Source organism: Camarhynchus parvulus, chromosome 15 (genome assembly GCF_901933205.1).
Source record: "Camarhynchus parvulus chromosome 15, STF_HiC, whole genome shotgun sequence".
NCBI classification, from domain to species: Eukaryota; Metazoa; Chordata; class Aves; order Passeriformes; family Thraupidae; genus Camarhynchus; species Camarhynchus parvulus.
The window spans coordinates 8,843,459-8,866,133 of NC_044585.1; the positions used below are offsets into that span (position 1 = coordinate 8,843,459).

Below are 22,675 nucleotides of genomic sequence, written 5' to 3' on the forward strand. Positions count from 1 at the left end.
TGTGCTTCTTTTTGTATGTTGAACCTCTTACTGGCTCTTTCTTCCCAGATCCTACCCTATCCAAGATTGTGGTACATTGATTCTGTGGCAGAGGAAGCTGATGGTCTGTGGCTCACTCTGCTGAGCTTAGGGAGAAGTAATGTCCCTTGTGATGTGGCAGGGCAGTAACAGATCCAGTAACCTTCACACAGAGCTTTTGGCTGCCTCCTTTTTGCTTAGAGCATCTACACCCTAGAGGCTTAAAAGACTGATGACCTGCCAGGTGCCACATTTACTTCTTAAACTTCTAGTTTTAACCTTAATCTTATCTTGTTAATCATCTTGGCATTGACTGATTTATGGTTTTGTTCCAATAGTTGAAGCTAGGATTCACCCCGTTACGAGTGTTGGCTTTGTTAACCTGGACTCATTGCATTGCATTGCAGCAAAAGTGACCTCAAACCTTGCAGTCATTTCCAGAGACGTTATTAACCAATCTGCTGGAGTCCTTATGGTCCTGATAATGGTTGAAACTATTTACTTCCATAAAAAGTCTGTGGCTTTTGTAGTAAATCCTAGAAACCCTGGTTCCCACCCCAAGGTAACGGTGCCATGTACACAGATGCAATGGTTCATCCCTTGGGAGCTAGGATGTGTCTCATGGCATTTCACCCCGCGTCCAAAGGATCACTATCTTCATCTGAAGCTCTGCCCATGTCTGTCTGGGTTGTGACAGTGAGTGGACAGTGAGTGGGGACACCTCTCTGTATTTGCTGCTGTTTCGTATGCATGTCCCATTTAATCCATTCGACCAATACAGGTTCCAGTGGGACACAGACATTTCCTTGCCTGATACTTATTTTCATTGGAAAATACTCTTTGACAGAATCACAGAATAGTCTTGAGGTGGAAGGGACTCAGAAGGATCATCAAGTCCAGCTCTTAAGTGAATGGCCCATATGGGGACGAGCCCCATGGCTCTGGCCTTCTTAGCACCAGGCTCTGACCAACTGAGCTGATCTCAGGCTCTCACTTGACCAGCCTTGAATCTATGGAGGTGCTCACCTGGTCTCATTAGGCACTTGGAATGCAGACAGCACCGTTGTTTTTGTCTTGTGCAAAAGGTCACTTAGAGCTGCATCGAAATCGGTTTCCCAGTTTTCACCTGGGCCTGTTTCAGGGGTTCTTATCCAGGGGTTTTTCCACTGCAGCCCTGTGCCTCCATCTGATGGGGAAAGTCTGAGGTGCTGAGGCTCAGGACCCGGCTTTGTCACGGACCAACTTCAGGAGTGTTTTCATTTCCATTTATCTCAAGTCTCTCATTTAGGAACACATGAGGGGAAAGAGCCCATCTGCCACTACTGGAGTGTGTCCTGCTTGGCCTCCTGTCCCCTGGGATTGGGGCTGTCCCCTCTCCTGCACTGGTTCCACCTCAGTCCCTGCTGCCATGGAGACGCATCACCAGTGGCCATTACAGTGGTGCTGAGATGGCAGCTCCTGCTGTGCCTGCAATTCCCATCATCCTGCTTCCATCAGCATTTCTCTGGTTTGAATCCTGCTTTGATGAATTCCATCTTCTCCATGCTCACAGCACAGTGCCCTCCCAGACATACAGTCTCAGATGTAATGCTTTGTGGCCCAACACAAGCTGTCTCTCTCTTACTCTGATACCTCTTAATCATTGAAATGCAGCATTTTGAGCTGTTTCTGCCATCTGTTTTTTGCATAAGGCTTCTTCTGGCTTTCACATGATGTGTGAGAAGTCAGGAGATCTGCATCTTCTCCAGAGCAGAGGTGGTGGTGTGCCCATGGGATCTAGCTTGGGATACCTGTAATTCCAGTATGACTGGGGACCCAGTCTAATCCCTGTGCATAAAATGGGAAGTTCTCTGCAACAGGCAAGTCATGTGGATTCTGATGTACCTTCCTTTGCCAGAACTGTAGCAAAGAGTGCACTAATCAGGCAACACATCTGTGGGTAGAATTTAATGGTTATTTACTTACTGGCTGTCAAATTGGAGTAAATTTGTTGTAGCTCAGTTTGGAAATTGTTCAAAACTGGTTCTGAATGATGGCAGACAGGTCTTGTGTAGTCTCTGGAGGCTCTCAAGCTGGCCAGGGCCTTTGGTGGAGGTGTGAATAGTGTCTCCTCCTCTGGTGGGATGCCAGGCACTTGATCAGTATAAGCAGGGCTCATATCACTTGCAGCTGCTGCAGGGTGTCCTGTGGTAGCTATGAAACAGCTCTCAGGCTGTGGGCAGAGCACCATTTTCTTGGGGTATTTATTTGTCATGAAGCTGCTACAGCAGCTGTAGTTCTGTAAAACCCTGGGACAGTCACCCTGCTTCTTCAGAGCATCTGGCAGGAAACTGCCCTGAAGTCCTGGTGACTGTATAAAGCACTGATCAGTTCATTGTTTTAATTTTCATTGTGGTTCCTTTAGCTTCTGGCTCTCCAGCATTAACAACACAATTCCATCTTTGTTTCAGTGTCACTGTCTAATGTGTGGTGCCTGGTGACAGTGCTATGCACAGAGCTTGTGAAGTCTCTCTGAATTAGTTTGCTTGCATCTGTGGGAAGAACTGGAGCCAAAAACCTCTCCTTTCAGAGGATTAGAATCACATCATTACTGGAGGGAGTTCAGAGAAGAGTGAAAAAAGTGATTAGGGGCCTGGAGGGACTGATGTATGAGGAAAGATCAAAGGGGCTGAATTTGTATCATTTGGATAACTGACTGAGTAGGGAACATAAAAGTCTGTGATTATGGAATGTGTATAAACAGGGATGTGTCAGGGAGAGATTTTTCAATGTGGGATGATGAGGGCAATGGAATTACAGTAGAAAGGGGCAAAAAGCTGTTAAATAGGAAAATTTCCCAACAATGAGATTGGGTGTTCAGTTGTCTTTTGCTGTAAATCCAGTGACTTAAGCTATTGCTTTTTAATTTCCTAATGAATGCACATAAAAGGTTTTAAATAGAGGTAGGAATGCAAAGTGAAGATTGGTGCAGCAGTGGCTCTCTGGTTTTATGTCCCTTTGGCCTCTGTGGCTGCATCTGCAGGGTCCATCCAGCTTGGGTGGGACTTGCTGAACAGAGAGCAATGAACTGTCAGAAAAAGGCCTTTCCTGGCTTCTTCATCAGGTTAATGTGATCAGCCTGAGAAGAGGTCGCCTCTCTGTGGCATGATCCTGCTGCAGGTTCTTGGGATTTCAGGAGATGAATATTCACACAGTCAGTAGCTGTGTTGCTTTGGTTCAGCAGTTTGGGCTGCCTTGACTTTAAAGTGGGATCCAGGACCTTACTTCCAGAACCAGCAATTGCAGAAATTGGTGTTATTTTAGATAATATTTCCAGGATGCTGCTTTCATGCCTCCTGCCAGGTGTCTGTGCTCTGCATTTCATGGCATCTACATTCCTACCTCTGCCACTGAATTGCATTTAACCACCTTTACATGAGTCTGGGCTGCTGTATGAATTGACTGGTTATTTTCTCTACTGATGTTCATAATATCTTAAAAAATGCAAAACATGTTTTGGAAATTCCAGACTTCAGTTGCAGCTGAATCTTTCTTTGCCTTCAAGCTAAAGATCTATTTTAACTGAAGCGGTGGCTTGAAAGTTTTGTTTCCCACCTGTTTATAATACCAAGGCCTGGGAGGAGGGCTATTGTCATCATTTTCTACCTTGTTGATAGCTTAAAGCAAATCTTTTACATTATCTAACATATCTTTGTCAGTATAAGCTGTTGTAGCACTCTATTTTTTCCTGTGTGGCTGGGATTAGTAAATAACCTGTTTGGGGCAGTGCCCTGTGCTTGTGGGTCAGCTTTGTCCCTGCTCTTGGGGGGCTGAGCTCAGCCATGTGGGGTCTGGCATGAGCCAGGAGGAGCTGGGGGAGATGAGGCAGGTGATGAGTAATGTAAGGAGATGCTTGATAGGCAATGTACTGAGTCCTGTATGTGCAGAAGGGAGGATCAAAGTGTGTGTTTAGGGTAGGGATGGGTGTCTTTAAAGGCATTGGGATAGCGTATTCTCTTGCTACTGTGTATTTCAGAGCAGAGGCTTATTGACTCAGGTACATGAAATAGTGGTGCCTCCAAGCAGGATTTCCTCTGGGAGCAGTCACGTGAAGGGGCAGAGGGGAGATGATTGAAATGGAAACCTTCAGACCCTGCTGAATTACTTTTTTTTTTTTTAATGGGACTGAATTACTGAAGGAACATTTACTCCTACCCAGGTCTGTAACTGCGGTGTCCCTCTCTAGGATAGATGTGAGATGAGATGTGGCAGGGCTGAGGTGCTGCGCATGGCATGAGAATTGCTGTGGCTGGAGCTGCTGTGTCTGCTGGGCATGGAGCAGATGTTCTTGTTGGGAATATGGTGGCTGCTGGCTGCTTTTCCCCTGGATTGTTGTACAGAATCTCCCAGCTGTAAATGAAATGCATAGCCACAGAATTACATGTCAGCATCATTGTTTATAAACTGCTTTCCTCAAAGGAGGGATCTGGTGTAAGAGGTGCCCAGTGTCTGAGGTGGTGATTGCCAGGGTAGGACAGCAGCTGATGGTTGGCTGACAAACAGGCAATCTTATGGAGGGCAGGTTTTCCCAGATAGGAAGTTTTCAGGTTTTCTGGTAAAATTTTTTGTTTGTGCATTTTTTTGGTTTGGGTTTTGTTATGGAGAGACTTCTAACACAATGTCAGAATGCAAATACCAAGATGGTCTCAAAAAAGTTTGTCCTAGGCAGGCTTAAGAAGCTTCAGGCTCAAAGTAGTTTCCCTGAAGAGACTGCTAGAGGATTTCTTGATCTGCTAAAGTAGGTTTGACTTATTTTCTGGCTGTAGGCTGCCTTGTGTGAGAACTATCACATGGCCATTTTTCAGAGCTTGGCCGTGTGTTTGCAATTTTACCACAGTAGCATGAATTTGTGCAGAATCTGTGTTCAGTCCTAGTAAGGGATGGCCCTAGCACATTCTTTATCAAATGATAAAGGGATGGCCCTAGCACATTCCTTATCAAATTATAAATATCAAAATATCAGTTTTTTGTGTTATAGAAAAAATTAAAACATCTGATAGTGAATGCCCTATAACATATTTATGACAATTCTCTATATTATATTCAATGTATGGGGATTTGTGCTCATTCCTCACAGATCCTCTGTTTTTCTCATGTATTTATGTCCAGAGATTGACCAGGAAAAGGATTCAGAATTCTGATTCCTGAATATGTTGGTGGAGAAGTGCCTTGTGGCAGTGAATCATTGCTAATGGCTGCCAAGCTGCTGCAGACCTCATTGCACAATGCCATTAGTAGTCAAAGAACTCTTTATAACCAAGCAAAGATTTTACAAGGCGCAGTAGTTTTCATCATTATTACTCTGTTAATTGTGTTGCACTTGCTAACAGAGTATTGTTTCTTCTTTCCTCTGTGAAGTAAAAGAAATATGATGAAGAGTAGGTTGTTATCTTTGCCTGTACCCTGAAGGGGAGCAATGAAATATTGATGGCAGTGCTGATGTCTGAGCGCAGAGGAGTTCACTGCCTTGACCTTCTGCTACCTGGGCTGCAGCTCCAGATGGGGATTCAGATTCTCTGAGCATGTGGCACATCTCACTTCTAGCAGCACGCAAGCTCTTCATCTTCTGACAAGGCAGAGCAGGATTCAGCTGTTTCTCCTGCACAACTTGGTGCTGCACTTCAGTGGTTTTCCTGTGGAGAAAGATAGAAAATTGTTTGCATGCTCTTGCAGCCCATCCTGGTCTTCCTGCAGGTTGGCTCTCCCTTCCCAAGGGTGCATTTCCCCACTCACTTTGGTGTCCTCAGCAAATGTTGTCAGGCTGCCCCTCTCCACCACTGTGTTCAGAATACACAATTCTGGAAGCTTTTCCTGGTCAAGTCCAGTTGTATAGTGGTGGTTTGAGGAGTGAAAAAGTGCATGCTCAGGGGCTGGGGCTGAGAGACCCACTGGATTCACACATCCATCAGATTCTGTGTCATCTAGATTCCAAACAGACCAAAATAAGGTTTCAAAATATATTATTTTAAAAATCTTGATGCTTAGTTACCCCATCTCTTGCATGTTTAATTAACTTCTCCTTCATGTGGTTTCTGAGTGCAGAACACGAAACAGTCCCTTTAAATTGTGTCATACAATTGTCTTTTTTGCCCATGAGACTGTTCAAGTGGAAGGAGTAGAGCATGGCTGGAATTTATAACCTGTGACTCTCTTCACTGAAAACTGTAATTTTCAAAGCAAATCTCTGCAAGGGGACATGTTACTGTGACTTGTCATGCAGTATAAATAATGTTCTTTTCAGTTTACATCAAACAGAGCAGGCCATTGCTTCCTGATCCAGTGGAAGCTCTGGTAATTGCTTCTGTAGGTTCCATTTATAGATCAGACTTCTATGATTAAATTTAATTACTTACAGCTGAATCCAGTGGAAGTAATAAGTTCAAAATAACCTCTGTCATGCTGCTGTGAAAGCAGCATGTTCCCTGAAAAAGACACTTCCTAATTGTTTCATTTTTCAGGAGAAGTTTTTAACTTTCACCTATTCATTGTCTGGTTGAGTGAAGAATGGAGCTTTGCAGGACTCTCCCATTTAAAGCTGTGATGAAGCTTCTCTCTTGCCATTTCCAGTTGTACTGAGTCACAAATAGGTGACTGCAGGAGCTTTTGTTAGACCCAGTGTGGTGGTTGTCATCTTGCACTGTGGTGTCTTTCTTGAGCTGTGGCACCCTGATTGGGAGAATATTTGGAGATGTGTGATGAGAAAGAACAGATGCCTTGAAAGATTGTCATATAATGAGAGAAAAGCTTGGAATTATTTACTGAAGTGTTAACAAAGACCTAAAGCATGATGTTCTGTTTTTCACTTAATTAGGCAATAATTGAATGAAAGACTGCTTAACAGATCTGCAGAAAAAAATTGCTGCAGGACAGTGCAGGGACACAGTGAGACTGGTGCAGTTGTGGCATTTGTACCTTTGTTTATGTCTCTTTTTCTATCCCACTGGATACAGACTATCTCAGACCTGCATTTTCTGATGTTCATATGGTCTGTTAGCATGATTGATCTGTGGCTGGCTGTCTTTTTCCTGTTGCATATGCATGAGTGCACACACGTGCTCACTTTAGTGAATTTGATTTCTTCATTCCTTGTCTTTTGCCTTTGTCTGGCATGTTGTCATTTAAATGACCAGTTCTTTCCAGACTCTTGTGTCACTTTTCTTTTTTTTTTTTTTTTGAAACATTTCCCCTGCCTTTTTAGCACCCAGGTGTTTTCTGACTCTCTGTATCCAGTTAATTACAATCACCAGTGCACAAATCCTACTGTATAAGTGATGATACCAAGAGCCTTTGAAAAGTTTGTTGTATCTTTCAAATAATGAATATCTTACAAATAATGAATGGACATAATTAATGCCTCAGGAAATTTACTGCAATTTAATCTAGACTCTTTCATTTAAATTATATTTTTAAGAGAAACATAGAAAAATTATTATTGTGCAAGCCAAAAGAATATGTGCAAGTGTAGTTGTATTACATTTAATTTTTCCCCTCTCGAATAATCCAATATATTACAAAATTCCTAGGTGGAAAGGGGAATTCCTTGGTGGCTGCTTGCCTTTTCAGGGAAAGCTACAGGCATGCAGCTCTGCTTCTGAATACTTCTTCTTCCTAGGGAGTTGCTCAGGGGAATAGCTCAGCTGGGAGGGATTCCTCTGACATTTAAAGGATGAACTAGGAGGTAATTACTCATGCTGCTAGGTCAGTCAGTATTGATGGGGGCTGTTTGAGGATATTAGAACGTGGGAAAGTCTTTGATGGTTGAGAATTGATTTAAATCCTACAAGCTTTGTTGTGTGTGACCTGCCTGTGTGCTCATATTATCTAAAGCAGATTTCTAGGAAAGCAGATTGCCCAGACAGATTGAGCTGTGCTCTCTGATCCCATCATGGGTGGTTGGGTGTGGCAACTGTGGAATTCCCCTTGGAAATGCAGGGATTTTTACTTGCTGCCATACAGTTATTGATTAAACAGGCTGAGTATGGATTGCTGCACAGGTACCTGCCCAGCAGTGAATGTTAAAAATGTGAAATAAAATAACACTAAACCAATAAAATCTGAGTGCACATAGCTACCTGGCAAGCTCCAAATGATGTCTGGGCAAAGGCTGTGCAGTGTTCACCCCCTGCTCTGCTGAGCAAGTGGTTTTTAGTGGCACAGAGTGGTTTTTAGTGGCACAGAGCTGTGGCTGGGGGCTTTGAGATGCTACAGACAGGTGAGCCTCTGGGTCTGAGCTGGATGAGCCTGAGTCTGGGTGACAGGGTGGCAGATGCCAGCCTGAAGCCAGCACAGGAGGGCTCCCTGGTCTCTTGTGCTGAGGAGCAGCACTGGGGCAAGGTGCTGCTGGGCAGAACTACAGCAGGTTCAGAACCCATGGGACCTCATGCACTGGGCATGATTGAGAGCTCTGCACATTTTTATCTGAGCTTAGTGTTTGGAAGGGTGAGTGGGTTGAGTTTTCATCACCTCTTCCCTCTGGACCCTGTTCTTTAGTGTGTTCAGACCCATTCAAGTGTCTTGAAGCGTGCTGTGAGTGAACAGCTGATGACCCAGTACTGACACGGAGATAAATTATTCAGTGTGTCTTATTTGGGAATTCAAGGCTTCATGATGAAACCTACAAAACTGTATTATGCCTCTGACATTCTGAGGTTTCATCACTGTATCTTCAATTATTCACTAAGCCTGCTTGTTCTCCTCCTGGCGCTCTGACAGGGCTGCAGGCCGGTGGCGAGCAGCAGGCAGTGTTTTCTTCTCTTTGTTCTCCTGCTTGCTCTTGGTACCTTGTGGAAGAGGCTTGCCTGGTGCTTACTGTAATAAACCTCTCACCCAAAGTTCAAATTTGTACAATTCACAGACAGGGAAGAGTCTACAGCCATCCCCATTGCTGGAGGTTTCTCAGTGAGCTGTAATTATTGTGAGCTTTCTCCTTCCCTAGGGACAGAGTTTTCACTGGGGCTGCATTTACCCTGCACGAATTCCACAGATGAGCAGCAGTGACCTGGTTGTCAGAACATCCTCTGGGAAATGCCAAAAGAGAGGCCAGTGGAAGAGGAGGTTGCAGGAAATGCTTAAGGAGGGGTTTGTCCTCGGGGGCACAGCTGAGGAGGTCTGTGCCAGTGGTGCCTGCCCGGTGCTCGAGGTTCTGCCCATGCCCAGGGGCTCCTGGAGTGGAGCTGCTACCATGGGGTGCTGTGTTGCAGAATGCTGAACAGATCCTCAGTGCCAGCCTCAAGCTGTTGGTTTTGTAGCGGCAGTTGCTGTGTCTGTTAGTGAGGAGAGAATTAACACACCAGATTCTGCTGCTGAGCAGCTCCAGTGAGCTGGGACTCCCCTGTGCTCTCTCCAGGCTGTGGTCCTGGAGCAGGGCACTGCTTGGTTTTCTCCTCCAGCATTCCTGAACTGTGCCTCTGGAAGTGCAGGATCTCTCTTGGCTTGGCATGTCCCCTCATATTTGTACTTCTACCACCTGGCATCTGCCTGCATCAGAGTCCAGATGTACTGATTTCCCATGAACTGGAAGGAACTGTGACACATCAGACATTTGTCTTTGGTTTTGGTCTCTCTGTACTATTTCTGCATGATTTGCAGTTTCTGTACAGCCCTGATAACTTTCTCAGGAGTCCAGGCTTGAGGCAAGCCCTGGCTTTGTGAGAATCCCTTCTGCTGAGTGTATCCTAACAGAGCATTGCCCCTGTATCTGCTGTGTGGAAATTTTAGTCTGTGGTGGATAATTTTAGAAAAGAGAACTGAAATTAATACTATGAACTCATTGCCTGACGAAGGAGAAATTTTCCTGTGGATGTACAGAAAAATATCTTCATTTCTCCTGGGATTCCTGGGGATGGAAAGTCTGAATCAAGGTTGGAGTCACCATACCAAGGCATGCCAAATACCTCAGAACTTAGAATATTTTCTTCCAAGCCAAGACCTTACAAAAGTAATGGAGTTCACAGGATATGTGAGAAAGACCAGAACTTGTCTACATAGACACAGCTTTTGCTTTCTTTGTCATCACTTGAATAATTTCAGCCAGATGAAGAACGGAGAGAATGTATGAGGAGGGAACAGAGCCTGCTCTTTACTGCTTTGCCCTGGGCACAGAACTTAGGCATGGTTGTCATTAGAAAGCATGTAGCCTCTTAAATTCAGGTATGTTCTGTAATAAAATGCTTTCTCTTGCCCATTCCAGTTATTTGAATTAAGTACAGTTGTAACTTAAAGGTTACTTAAAGATAACTTTAAATGCAAGTTAAATATGTTGGAATAAGAATTTCCAGGTGATGTTGAAGAGACAGAAAGTGCCTCTGCACAGGGGAGCTGCTCATGTCCTCCACAGAGGAAGCCTTGCTCCATTGACACATATTCAGTAAATGGGAATAATAAGGAATTTGGCACTTTTGTGGAACTGACACAAATCCAGTGAGTTCAATAGCAAAGCTGGAAATGCAGCCAGTGCTCCTGCTGTTCTCCTGGCCTGTAGGAATAGATGCTGCTAACTAGCATTTGGAACCTCTGGTGCCATTTTGTGTATGATGGATAAAGGAAGGTAGACTACGTTGTTTTCTGGTAGTCCAGTACAGGCAATGCAGTGTTTTCTGTTCCTAGAGCACAGACCCTTGCTGGCAAGGAAGACATTTTTTTTGGAGTTGCAAAGCTGAGAAGAGCTGGGTGCTTGCTGAGAAGGGCAGGGTGCTCTTCTACTGCTGTTTTGTCCCTTTTCTGAAGGCACAAGTGGGTCAGTCTGATGGATTGTTCATCTTGTGGCTGGTGCGAGCAGCCATGTGAAAACCCCAGGGATCATGGTGAAAACCAGCTCTTTGTGTTGGTTACCACTGCCTCAAGTTGGTGCTGATGTGTGTGAGAGGGAAGAGTCCCCAGTCCTTTGCTGTTCTGCCCTCAGTAGGGCTCCATTGTTTGAAAGATTTTACAGTGTATTAGAAAATGAAAATCGCTATTTTTGGACTTGGCTCTTGCAACCCCACTGAAGAATGACACCTATTCTGGAGTCCATCCAGATACTGTTCTAACAGCAAAACAGAGAAGTGGTAGGGCAACTAAAATAAAGCAGATGTTTAGCAGGGAAATAATTTACAATTGGCCAGTTTGATGGTACCTCTTGACCCTTTCAGGGCTGTTCAATAAAACTAGCAGTTTCCATAGCAACTACTAAATTACTTGGTGCTTCAGAGATCTGTGATAAAGGAGGCGAATCATTGTAGGGAAACATGGTGTTGATGTTTTTCCCCTTTGCATTACAAGAGTAATGATCTGGCAAAACTTGCTAAATGGGACGCCCCTGCTGAAGAATTTTTCCCACGTTCACTTGGGCCAAAGAGATTTATATGTTTAGTACTTTTGCAAATTTGATTTTTCCCCTCTCCCCTGTCATCAGCTTTGTCCTTGGCAGGCGGAGCTGGCAGGGTGAGCCAAGAGGCAGGAGATGTCTGCAGTAGGTGTGTGCTGGGCTTCTCTGTCACAGCCCTGCTGAGCATCAGCTGCTCCTCCAGGGAATATGGAGCAATTCCCCACTGCAGGTACTCTGCAGCTCCCACCTGCAGTCACTGCTATCCTGTGCCCTAACTGCTGTGAATTTCATCTTACTGTTGTCTTCTGCTCTGCTCTCCTGGGGATTGTACTGCTCAGACTTTTTTTCTACTTCACCGGTAAGAAAAGATGTAGTTTAAGATCAGGGCAGTCTTGAGAATGGACCCATGGAGTAAGGAAGTGGTTTTGGGGCTTGTTTTTCACAAAGCCCAGTGTAATTCTGGTGGCTCTCGGGGCGCATTTCACTTCTCTTTGTGTTTGGTTGCATGCAGAGTGTTGCTCTTGTGGAGTCTGTCTGCTGTGTTGGAAAAACTGTCTGTGTTAAAATCCTGAAATGCTAGTTTAAAATATTGCACTTCTTGAGAGACACAAATCACCATTTGCTGATCAAACTTTATCTGACTTCCAGCAGTTACAGAGGTTTTGAGTCATTTGGGTGAATTCACCAAAGTTGTTAAAGGGTTTGTTAAATGACCTCTGCTGTATCTTGTCTCAGTGCAGACAAAAGTGCTTCCAAAACAACCCTAAATGCTTTTCAGATTCACAGCAATCAAACAGCAGCTAAGACCAGGAGGAGGTAGGGTAATTGGGAAGTGCAAGACACAGGAATTTTACAGATAGAGAGTGAAGCCAAGAGGGCCCAGTATTGAGGTCCAGAGGAAGAGTACCTGGACTGGGGAAAAGAACTAAATTTACCATTTAAATAATGCTACCGTGCTGAGAGTAAACTAATCACCAGGTAACAATAGTGTTCAAACCAGCCCTGCCTCTGGCCCAAGCTTCCCTCAGAAGCCACCTACAGGTGTCAGCTAATCCATTTAGTTTAAGTTTTGTATAATTCTGTATCTGTTAAATATCTAATAATATCTTACAAAGACTGGTGTTACTTCTGAGCAGGATGAAAGGTGGCTCATCTTCTGCCATTTCTAAAAGAAGCTGTTTAGCCAAAAATTGTGCCAAACTGTCCCTGTCCTCCTTGTGGAGGAACTGCAGCAGATGCTGCAGTGCTGCGCCTGTTGGCCTCAGGCAGAAGAGGCTGGTTCTGTTTTCCTTGTGCTGTGACAGGTTGGTTGTTACTCCTCCAGAGCACTTTCCTCCCTCCACTCATAGCTGGTTCTTGCTGTTAAGTGGTGGTTAAGAGTTGTAGCTGATAAAGACAGGAAGATTGACTGCTGGCACCTGCTGTTAGAAATGGAGAGAGATGTCCTCTGAAGAGGGGTTCCAGGATGTAGCTGCTGTTCCTAGAGTAAGCCTGAAGCATGTGAGAAAGGAGAAGTAAGGATAAGATCTCTGTGAGAAGCTGAGCTGTTTACTTCAACTAAGTAAACAAAGGTTTGACTCTTTATTTACTGATTAAATTCGATTTATTCCAGGTGGGCAAGTGAGCTGTGCACAGAATCCCATTAGCAGGTAGTGGTAGCGCAGTTAATAAGAATGATTAAATGCTGTTTGGATAAAACCAGGCAAGATATTTTACACACACACCCATCTTGTTTTTCTCTATATGCTCCATGGGTCTTAGAGGAAATTCCCATTTCTATGTAGGGTAGTTCTGTAAGAGGCATCTTGCAAACAAGTAGAAGATAAAGAAACAAAGCTGCAGAGACAACAAATCTGTTGTGCTGATTCTCCAGGGCAGGCTGACAGCTGTGGTTCAGGTGTCAGCCAGATGTAGGACTGTGAAGGAAAAGTGTTACCTGGGGTACAGCCTTAATTTTGGGAAAGCAGGAATTCAGCTGGTGTGGTCAGCAGCACTATTTATGCATGTGCTACATGTGTTCTGAATTAAAGTGCAGTCTTCCCTCTCCTCGCATTCCTGAAATCCCACAGCAGAGATTTGTCCGTATTTTTCTCTAAAATTTGGCTGTAAAACAGTTACAAGGGGAGAGGATGGATCCAACCTGGCCCTGAGAAGCTGTGGCAGCTGTTCACACATCCCCTCCCTTCTCCTGGTCCCTTGCAAGCTCTGCTCAGCCCTGGGCACAGCTGGCATGGGCAGCCCTGAGGGGCACCTCTGATGGCACGAGGGGTGTTCTGCAGACTGAGAACAGGCATTGAATGCATCAGAGATTATTCCTGCTGTTTTTGGCATCTTCTCCTGGTCTGGCAAACCAAGGGAGCATTATGGAAGAAGCATTTTCTGTGTGTTTGCCTTTCCTGCCCCCATAGCCAACTGTCCAGGATCTGAAGCTGACAGCAGCACGAGGGTGGCTGGAGTTTCCTCCCCTGTGTACAATGGCAGCCTTTGTCTAAGACCAAGGTGCTTTTTTTCAAGTTTTCCATGTTTGTTTGACAGGAGTTTTCTGCTGCAAGTTCTTCTGATGCTGTTCCAGTTTTGTTCCTCTATCTCAGTTATCCAGTTAATGTTGGCCAGCATTGTGCCATGTCCATGAGCCTGTGGGGTGAGGTTTGGTGGCAGAGGGACCAGGTGAGCCTGGCAGGGCAGGGTGGCTGTGGGATTCCTGCAAAAAGGGAGGAGGCACAGGAGCTCCTAAGCAGGGAGGGGAGATCCCAAATGTAGAATCTGTTGCTGCATTCCTTGTGGGCAGGACCTTGACTTGGTTTTATTTGGCAAAATCTTAGGGAACTTAAAGGTACAATTCATTATTTACATGCTGTGTCTTTGTACTGTATTTTTATCTTCATTGTATATTTTGTATTAATTATAAACGCGTTACTGTTGCCTGAAACAGTTCTTGCATATTGATATCAGAAGATTTAATAAAAATTTCAGCTTCCTTCTTGATATTGGCCATTCAGTAATGACATTTGCATTCTAATCCTGTTTCAGATTGCACAGGGAAATCTAGCATTCAGGGTCTAGCCAGTTTCCTAGATGGGATCTCAAATGATGAGATCAAAAAAGCTAATAAGCATGTTTATTTGTGTTCCCTGGACACTGCAGCCATCAGTCCTGCGGCAGCTCCTAGTAGGACAGACAGAAATTCTCCTTTTCCATTAAATGGGCTGTAATAAACACAGGTGGGAAATACTGGTGTGTACAGAAGATACATGGGTCATTAAATCAAGCAGAAAACCTAGAACTTGTGCTCAGAATTGCAGAGAGGGGCTGTGCCTGCCCAGGCAGATGCTGACTGTGCTGTGGCTTGGCCCCCAGAACTGCCCTGTGCTCTTCTCATGCTCACACAAGTTTGGTAAAATTATATTGAGGGTAGGAAAAGCAGTAAAAAACTTAATTCCAGCCATGAAAACGTGGAATACTCTGAAAAGCATGGGGCAAGTCTGCAAAAATGGGTGGGAAAGCCTGAATGAGGTAGGAAGATTTATTCCCCTTTGGGTGCTGTGCTGGGAGTGATGCCACTTCACCTGGCTGGGGTCTGTCCTGAGGCCAGCAGTGTGAGCAGCATCTGTGTTTTGCATGGCTCAGAAGTCTCAAGAGCCAAATATATTTTGCCAGTTAATTAATTAGAGTAATTTATTTTTGCTTCCAGAATATCAACAGTGCTTTCAAAGGTATTATGGATAAGTAGTGCTGTCTATTCCTTGTGCTCCCTCCTTCCCTTGGCATATGAAATTGGTAACTGGGCAGAAGCTCAGCCTGTTGTGCAGAAGGCTGAGCCCACCTGTCTGTGAGAGCTTGCACTGGTGTTTAATTCTCAGAGATGTGTGGGAATCTCACTTAACAGCCTCTCCAACGTAGAACTTGATGAGATTGGCTGCTTTGTAGAGCTGCTTTGGACTCTTTAATCCTCTTCCCTTCCCAAAGAGCTCCTGCTGGCAGGAGCTGCTCTCCCTGTCCTGCAGGCACTGGGTGTGCTGGGCAGAGCTCAGGCTGGAGGGGTGGCTGCAGGTGCTGGGAATCCCTGACATGCTGGGACTCTGGAGGTGGGGACAGCACAGCTGTGTCCATCCTGCTAAAACAAGGACAGGAGAAAATAATTCCCATTGAGGGAGATGCATCTGGTGCCAAATTCCAGCTGAGAATGAGGCTTTCTTCTTGCACAGTGCCTTGTTCCTGGAAAGTGTGGCGCAGAGACTGCAAAAATGAAAGAGATGGTTCCAGCTGTCTGTATTGAGACAATGAGAATGCAGAGCCAGGTTAGAAAACACCTGCTGTTTCTGTCTTGTCTTTAGCGAAATATTGTCTCTCTCCTTGCTTTAATCTTCTTAAAAGGAATTGATAGTTTTTTCTTATTTGAGATCACTGGGAAATTAATGTAACTGTTACTGTAGAGTGAGCACTGTAGTATCTTCACATAATGTGATTTAAAATTTAAAGCTCGCTCAGCAGGGGAAGGCTCTGTCTGTGTGGGGACCAGGAGCTGCTCCTTGGCTCATTCCTTGAGCTGCAGCTGCTGGCTCCCTGCCTTCCCTTTTCCTCTCCTCTTCCAAAGGGTGATTCTCACCATTTCCTCTTTGCAGACTTTTCCCCTTGATACAGTGTCTTCATTCCAGTGCTAAACTAACTTGTGAGTGCCTCTTGGGGAGGAAATAGGTGATGTGAATGCTTTTTATTTATTTAGTTAAAGGTCCGTGGGGAACACAATGTGCAGAAAGCATTCTTGTGTATGCTGGAAACTGGAAGAGGAAGGAAGGAAAGGTTTTTTGCAGGAGAAAAATAGGCCAAAAAATGTACTTTCTGCTATGATTAATAGGGTTCTCTTTTGGGCTTTGAATGTTGTGTTTGTATTCAAATTAAGCAGTTTCCAGGGGCACTTCCAGGAATAGATGTGGGGAGCGGATAAAAGCCCTTTCCATAAAGGATGTTCAGAATGTGCGGAACTGAACTGGACATTCATGGGTCTTGTCTCCTCCTGTCACCTGCAGCCTGTGTGTCCCCTCCATTTGCAGGGTTCAGGGGATGGGTGTGGTGTTTGTGAGGTCGCCAGGACAAGGTGAGAGATGAGAATTTGACTCTAAGTTCTCAAAAGGCTGTTTTATAATTTATGATACATGATATGATAAGATATGATATTATATTATATATAAAATGCTCTACTAAAACTATACTAAGAAAGAGAAAGGAGACATCAGAAGGCTAAAACAAGAATGAATAATAAAAACCTGTGACTCCTCAGAGCCTCGACACAGCTGGACCATGATTGGTCATTAAATTAAAACAATTCACATGGAACCAATCAAACATTCACCTGTTGGTAAGCAATGTCCAAGCCACATTCCATAGCAGCCAACACAGGAGCAGCAATCAGATAATTATTGTTTTCATTCCTCTCTGAGGCTTCTCAGCTTCCCAGGAGAAAATCCTGGGCAAAGAGGATTTTTCAGAAAATATCATGGTGACAGATGGGGGGGGTTCTCATTTGTCAGCATTCAGGATGTGCCAGTGAAGCACAAGGTGCTGAAGATGCCCCACATGGAGCTCAGTGCTGGTGGCTGTGTGTCCTTCTGCACAGCTGAACCAGGCAGGCACAGCTGTCCTGACCAAGCAGCCTTGTGGGCTGGAGAGGTCCCAGTCAGAGTCGTGCTGTGTCCACTTCCCTCTCTCATCAGGCAGTAAAGAAAGCAATTAGATGGTAATTCTGCAAAAACAAGACTTAATAGTGTACAGCATGATTTAGGTGACAGTTCACACTCTGCTGGGAGGACTTGTGCTTGGTGGCTGCTGCATGTTGTTAGTTCTTTGTATTTTCTTTGATTTAAAGCTTCATGCTTGTAATCTAGTTAACAGTGAATTGGGTTTCCAGTACAGTGGCTTGTTTGGTTCAATAAGAACACATTTATACTAAAGGTTAATGAAAAGCATTTTGCTTTCATTGAATTCATTAAAAGGGGTTCTACAATCAAGACTTACTAATGGAAAAGAGATTAAATATTCATGTCTCTAAATTTCTCACATCATTTCTGATTTTCCTTAATCTCTGCCTTCCTGGATTGGAGTCCAAAAGTGCCTGAATGCTCTAACGAGTTCAAAAATTAATTAAAGATTTCTCCTGTTTAAGTAAAAAGACTTCCCAGATGTATACCTAATGTATCTTGAGTGCAGATCTCTGTGCTATTACAGACCAAGAGAGAGTGATGAGGTCCTAGCCAAGAGAGCCAATCTCAAGGAGCAGAATTGGTTCTTAAAGCACTTTTAAATCATACAAATAATGCTTTATCCTCTTTACTTGTGCTATTGAAATAGGTTTGAATGAACTCAAAGTGCAGCAAAATTTGCATTAGAAAAATATTAGCTGGGCATGATTATAAAATCTGAATAACAGGCATCAAAGGTGCTTAAAGATTCAAGACCTTTTTATAACACAGTGTGCGGATGTGTGTGCTACAAATAACCTGGTACTTTGTAAATACTGGATTGTGGTTTCTGTGGTCTTTTCCCCCAGTATCTCACAGGCAGCTCTGGATACCCTTTCGGCCAGGGCTTTGCCTGTGTTCATTGTGAGAGCAGGGTTTGTGTCTGAAGTTCCTGCTTTGTGTGTAGGTTCCTGGTATGCCAATTTGTGCAGATATGGGAGCTCTGTTTGGGAATGCTTTGCAGCTGCATATTGATGTTGCTGATGTAGAAATGGAGATACATGGTGATAGGAGATACAAGTTACTTTGAAGGTATTGCAGGTTCCCATAAATGATTTTCTGGAAAATTAAGAAATGAAGAAAAATGGTCTTGTAAACAGTTTCAGAATTATGAGTGTCTTTAGTCTAAGAAGCTTGTACAGATCAATGTACACATGTGTATGTGTGTGTGGGTTGTATAAATAGTACACTTAGCAAGTGGGGCAGTGCTGGACAGTGGAGAAAGAAGACTCAGCTCCTGGCTGCATCTTTGTTGTGTTTCATTGCAGCTTGAGATTTCAGTACATTTTGGGCCCTGCTAGTGCTGGATGTTGATACTGGACACATTGGCAAGAGCTGATGAGAGAGGAAGTGAGTTGCTTTTGTGCTGTGTGAGCAGAGACTGGAAAGGAGGGTCTTGAGAAAAAGTACCTGGTTATAAGTAGTTAAGAAATAGTATTTGGCCAAATCCAAGGGGAAAGCTTTGCCTTACTAGAAGTGACCAACCCTGGTCCCCAGAACACTTCAGAGGCCTTGCTAAAGCTCAAAAGGTGATCACAATGAGGGGGTCCACGCTGGTTGGGTTCACAGACTGGACAGTGTTGGTGGCAGTGATTGTAACCTCGTGACCAGAGGTGCCATGGTGTGGCCTGTTGTCCACCAGCACGAGGTCAGGAGCCGTGTTATTGTGCCTGTTTGTGATGGCTCAGTGATGGGCATTGCTTTGCCTCTGTCCCTGCAGGAGCTGTGTTATTTGTTCCTGTTTGTGACGGGCATTGCTTTGCCTCTGTTCCTGCAGGAGCTGTGTTATTTGTTCCTGTTTGTGACGGGCATTGCTTTGCCTCTGTCCCTGCAGGAGCTGTGTTATTTGTTCCTGTTTGTGACGGGCATTGCTTTGCCTCTGTCCCTGCAGGAGCTGTGTTATTTGTTCCTGTTTGTGACGGGCATTGCTTTGCCTCTGTTCCTGCAGGAGCTGTGTTATTTGTTCCTGTTTGTGATGGGCATTGCTTTCCCTCTGTCCTTTCAGGCATACTTCCGTCAGGGCGTGGCCCTGCAGTACCTGGGACGCCATGCAGATGCTCTGGCCGCCTTTGCCTCGGGGCTGGCGCAGGATCCCAAGAGCCTGCAGCTCCTGGTGGGCATGGTCGAGGCCGCCATGAAGTCTCCCATGAGAGGTAAGCACATGGGGGTTCTCAGGGTCTCACCTGGTGCTGAGTTAGCCAGAGCTGGGAGTCCCAGAATCTGAGCACAGGAGAACCTGGAGGGCTGAAGGGAAGGATTTCAAGATTTGGCTTCTCTGCCACATCAGAAGGATGCCAAGAATGGAGCCTGAAGTTACAGGAGGAACTAAAACTTTCTAGTTAAGCTGGTGATAGCCAGCTTGAGGGGCACTGGAGATGAATCAAGCTGGGTTTGTACAACAGTTCCCATGGAGTCCTTGTTCATTTTTGCTTTCTCCAGTATCAGTGCAGGCAGAGGTGTGTGCTGCTGTGACACTGCCTGTGTTGTTACTGGAACAACTTCCCACAATGTTTAAGTTGGGAGCAGCACATCTGAAATGCCCCAGGCCAGTGTTTGCCCCAGAAGTGCGCATCAGCAGCTTTTCTGTGGTACTGCTGTCTCTGAAAACACAGCATTCCAGAAGGCAAAAAGGCTGCTCTGCTAATTCGCTTCTGTTCAAGCAGTGTTTGCAGTCACAGAGACCTTGAAGCCATATGAGCTGTGCAGTGTTTTTCTCTTTCATCGTGTCCCCATTTCCAAGATTTTTTTCTCTAGAGGAAGGGGGTTGTCTCCTCTTAGCTCTGTGTCTCTTGCAGGCTTTGTGCTGCAATGCCCTAATGCTGTTAATCAGGAGGGAACATGGCAATTGTCCTCCTCAGCAGATGGTGCTGGGGGCCACAGGGCTTAGGAGCCAAGGAGCACTGAAATGAAAAAAATATCCTTGTTGGTATTTGCTTTTTTACAGTGTTTTTCTCCATCTTCCAAAAAGAATTCATTGGGAAGTTTCTGTCCTATACAGCAGTTACCTGGTGAATGCAATTTAATTTGCTACCCAGAGGTACTAAGGCTGCTGCTTAGAATGCAGGCTACATGGTATTCTGTGGGAGCATCCCCAAATTTGGCAGGATGATCTCTGGCTGACTGCCCTGCAGCTGTGTGTCAGCTGTGCTCCCTGCTGCAGTTAGACAAATTGAAGCAGTTGGGCAGGTCCAGTGCTATCATGCCACAGGAGCACTGTCTCCTGCAGAAGGAGCAGCTTCTTTTTGCAGTTTTGGTCACCTCTCTTAGCACACATCATGTGCTTGGGTATCTGGACAGGCACAGACTTTGCAGACATTCGTCTGAAGGTTTGTGCTCAAAGAGCAAAAACTGCAATGCTCTCAGACACTGCAGATGGCCTGTTTCCAGTTTCCTACAAAATTCCACAGATATCTTCTGTATTCCTTCTGCCATTAGGCCAAACTTCAGAGCTCAGAAAGAGACTGCTCTATGCTGAGACTGCTCTAAGCTGCCTTTTTTTATGCTGCCTTCCTGAACTGCTTTCTGCGAGGCAAACAGCAACTTGCCAGGTGATCTGTCTTGATGTGCCAGATCTTAGATGGTACCTTTGAGCCCCAAGCTCCCTTAATAAATCTTCACTGAATTTGGGCTGTCTGGCCCTTAAATAATGTGTCATCTGTTTATAAAAAAGTCAAGATGAGTTGTGAATGTGATTCCTGATGCAAATATCTTGGTTTGCTGAGTACCTCTGTCTTCGGTTTTGCGCTTCAGAGTCCCTGGAGCCCACCTACCAACAACTGCAGAAGATGAAGCTGGACAAGAGCCCCTTTGTTGTGGTGTCTGTGATTGGCCAGGAGCTCCTGACTGCAGGCCACCACGGGGCCTCTGTGGTGGTGCTGGAGGCTGCCCTGAAGATTGGCACTTGCAGCCTGAAGCTGCGGGGGTCGGTGTTCTCTGCGCTCAGCAGCGCCTACTGGTCCCTGGGGAACACAGAGAAAAGCACTGGATACATGCAGCAGGACTTGGACGTAGCCAAGAGTTTAGGTAAGAATGCTCCTTTCACTCCTGGAGTGCTGGGTTGGGGGCTGGTGAAACAAATCAAGAGCTAGGTTAATAATCAGCATCTCTCTGGAATGCTCAGGTTTCTGTGGGTTTTCACAAGGTGCTAAATCTGATGTGAAGCTTCTGAAATGTGCAGAATGCAGGTTTGTGCATCCCTGTTTGCCTGCCTGTGTGAAGGGGCAGATGATCAATGGATGTGCTAAGGTTTTCCAGGGTCTTCTAATTACCTGATGTCATGTATGTGAGAATTACTCTTACTGCCTGTGTTGACTGGGGCTCAGAACCTTACATGAGTCTTATATGAAGCCATCTGCTTTTCCAAGATGGACAAAAGTACTCACTCTGAGAGTCTGGGGCAGTAGCCAGGGAAGGAACAAATTAGTAGTGACACAATGATGAACAAAGAGTGTTTAAAAATAAACAAATTCAAAAATCCCTCTTGAGTACAGTATGTTCTGCACAACAATGAGAGCATTTGGCTTTGTAGGGTGCTGGAGGAGAGCAGACAGGTGTGAGACAAAGCCCTGACTGTGCAGAGCTGGAGAGACAATGCCAAAGGCTTGAGCCAGGACTGTTCACTGAGAGCACAGGGACTGCTCTCTTGAAGATGGTTGTAGGTGTACTTTGTACATCTGAGCTGAACCGTGCTGCAGAATTGCTTTCTGGAGAAAGCTGGCATGCTTTGTGCTTATTCTAGGCCTTGGCCATTGTCTGACCTTCACTATGTCAAGCAAGGAATAAACAGGGAGGAATGGAAAATTGCTGAGTGTTAGACCACAGAAGAAATTAAAACAATTCTAAAAATAAGGTTGATGGCTACTGTAGAAGTTTCTGAAGGCCAGCAAAGAGGGAAGTTTGGCTGTGTGTTTAACATAAAGATGAGTTTGTTCTAATTCTTGTTCTCACACCAGAGCGTCACTTGTACCCCATATTTCTGTCTTCCCACTGGATGCTTCCAGCAGTGCCTGTATTAGCTAATCTTTGTTTTGTTTGCATGTGACACAGGTGACCAGACAGGAGAATGCCGAGCTCATGGAAATCTGGGCTCTGCATTCTTCTCCAAAGGAAATTACCGGGAAGCCCTTACTAACCACAGACATCAGCTGGTGCTTGCCATGAAGCTCAAGGACAGAGAGGTAGGAAGCTTTTTAAACAGTCAAACCTGATAGTCTGCACTGCATGGTTTTGCAGAGAGATCAAAAAGCCTTGTCTCTCTGCTCTGTTTTACCCCAAAATTTGGAAGCTGTGACTTCTCCTCCTGGGTGTCCACTTGCCTTTTGTTAAGGAAAGTCTCTGTACCAGTAGATAATGATATGTGAGTGTGAGGGGCAGGATGCTTGGGTTGCCCATTTGCCTCCCCCATCTCTGGGCTCTGAGCAGGTCCTTTTGCCTCCCTGTCCCTTACCATCCACGTTCCTACAGCACAGAGGCTCTGGGCTCCAGGGGTAGGAGCTGCTGCTGGGTCAGTGTCAGTACCACGTTGCTGCAGCTGAGCCTTCTCTGTCCTCAGCACATTTCCCAGTGTTACAGGTGCTGC

At 45.1% G+C, this 22,675-nt stretch overlaps 1 protein-coding gene across 1 annotated transcript in view; it reads left to right on the forward strand.

The window, feature by feature from the left end:
* TTC28 (tetratricopeptide repeat domain 28) overlaps positions 1–22,675 on the forward strand; it is a 108,224-nt gene that overhangs the window by 41,600 nt on the left and 43,949 nt on the right. Inside the window, 3 exon segments of the mRNA XM_030958563.1 lie at positions 19,103–19,250; positions 20,848–21,120; positions 22,144–22,274. Coding sequence (XP_030814423.1) covers positions 19,103–19,250; positions 20,848–21,120; positions 22,144–22,274 — 552 coding nt within the window.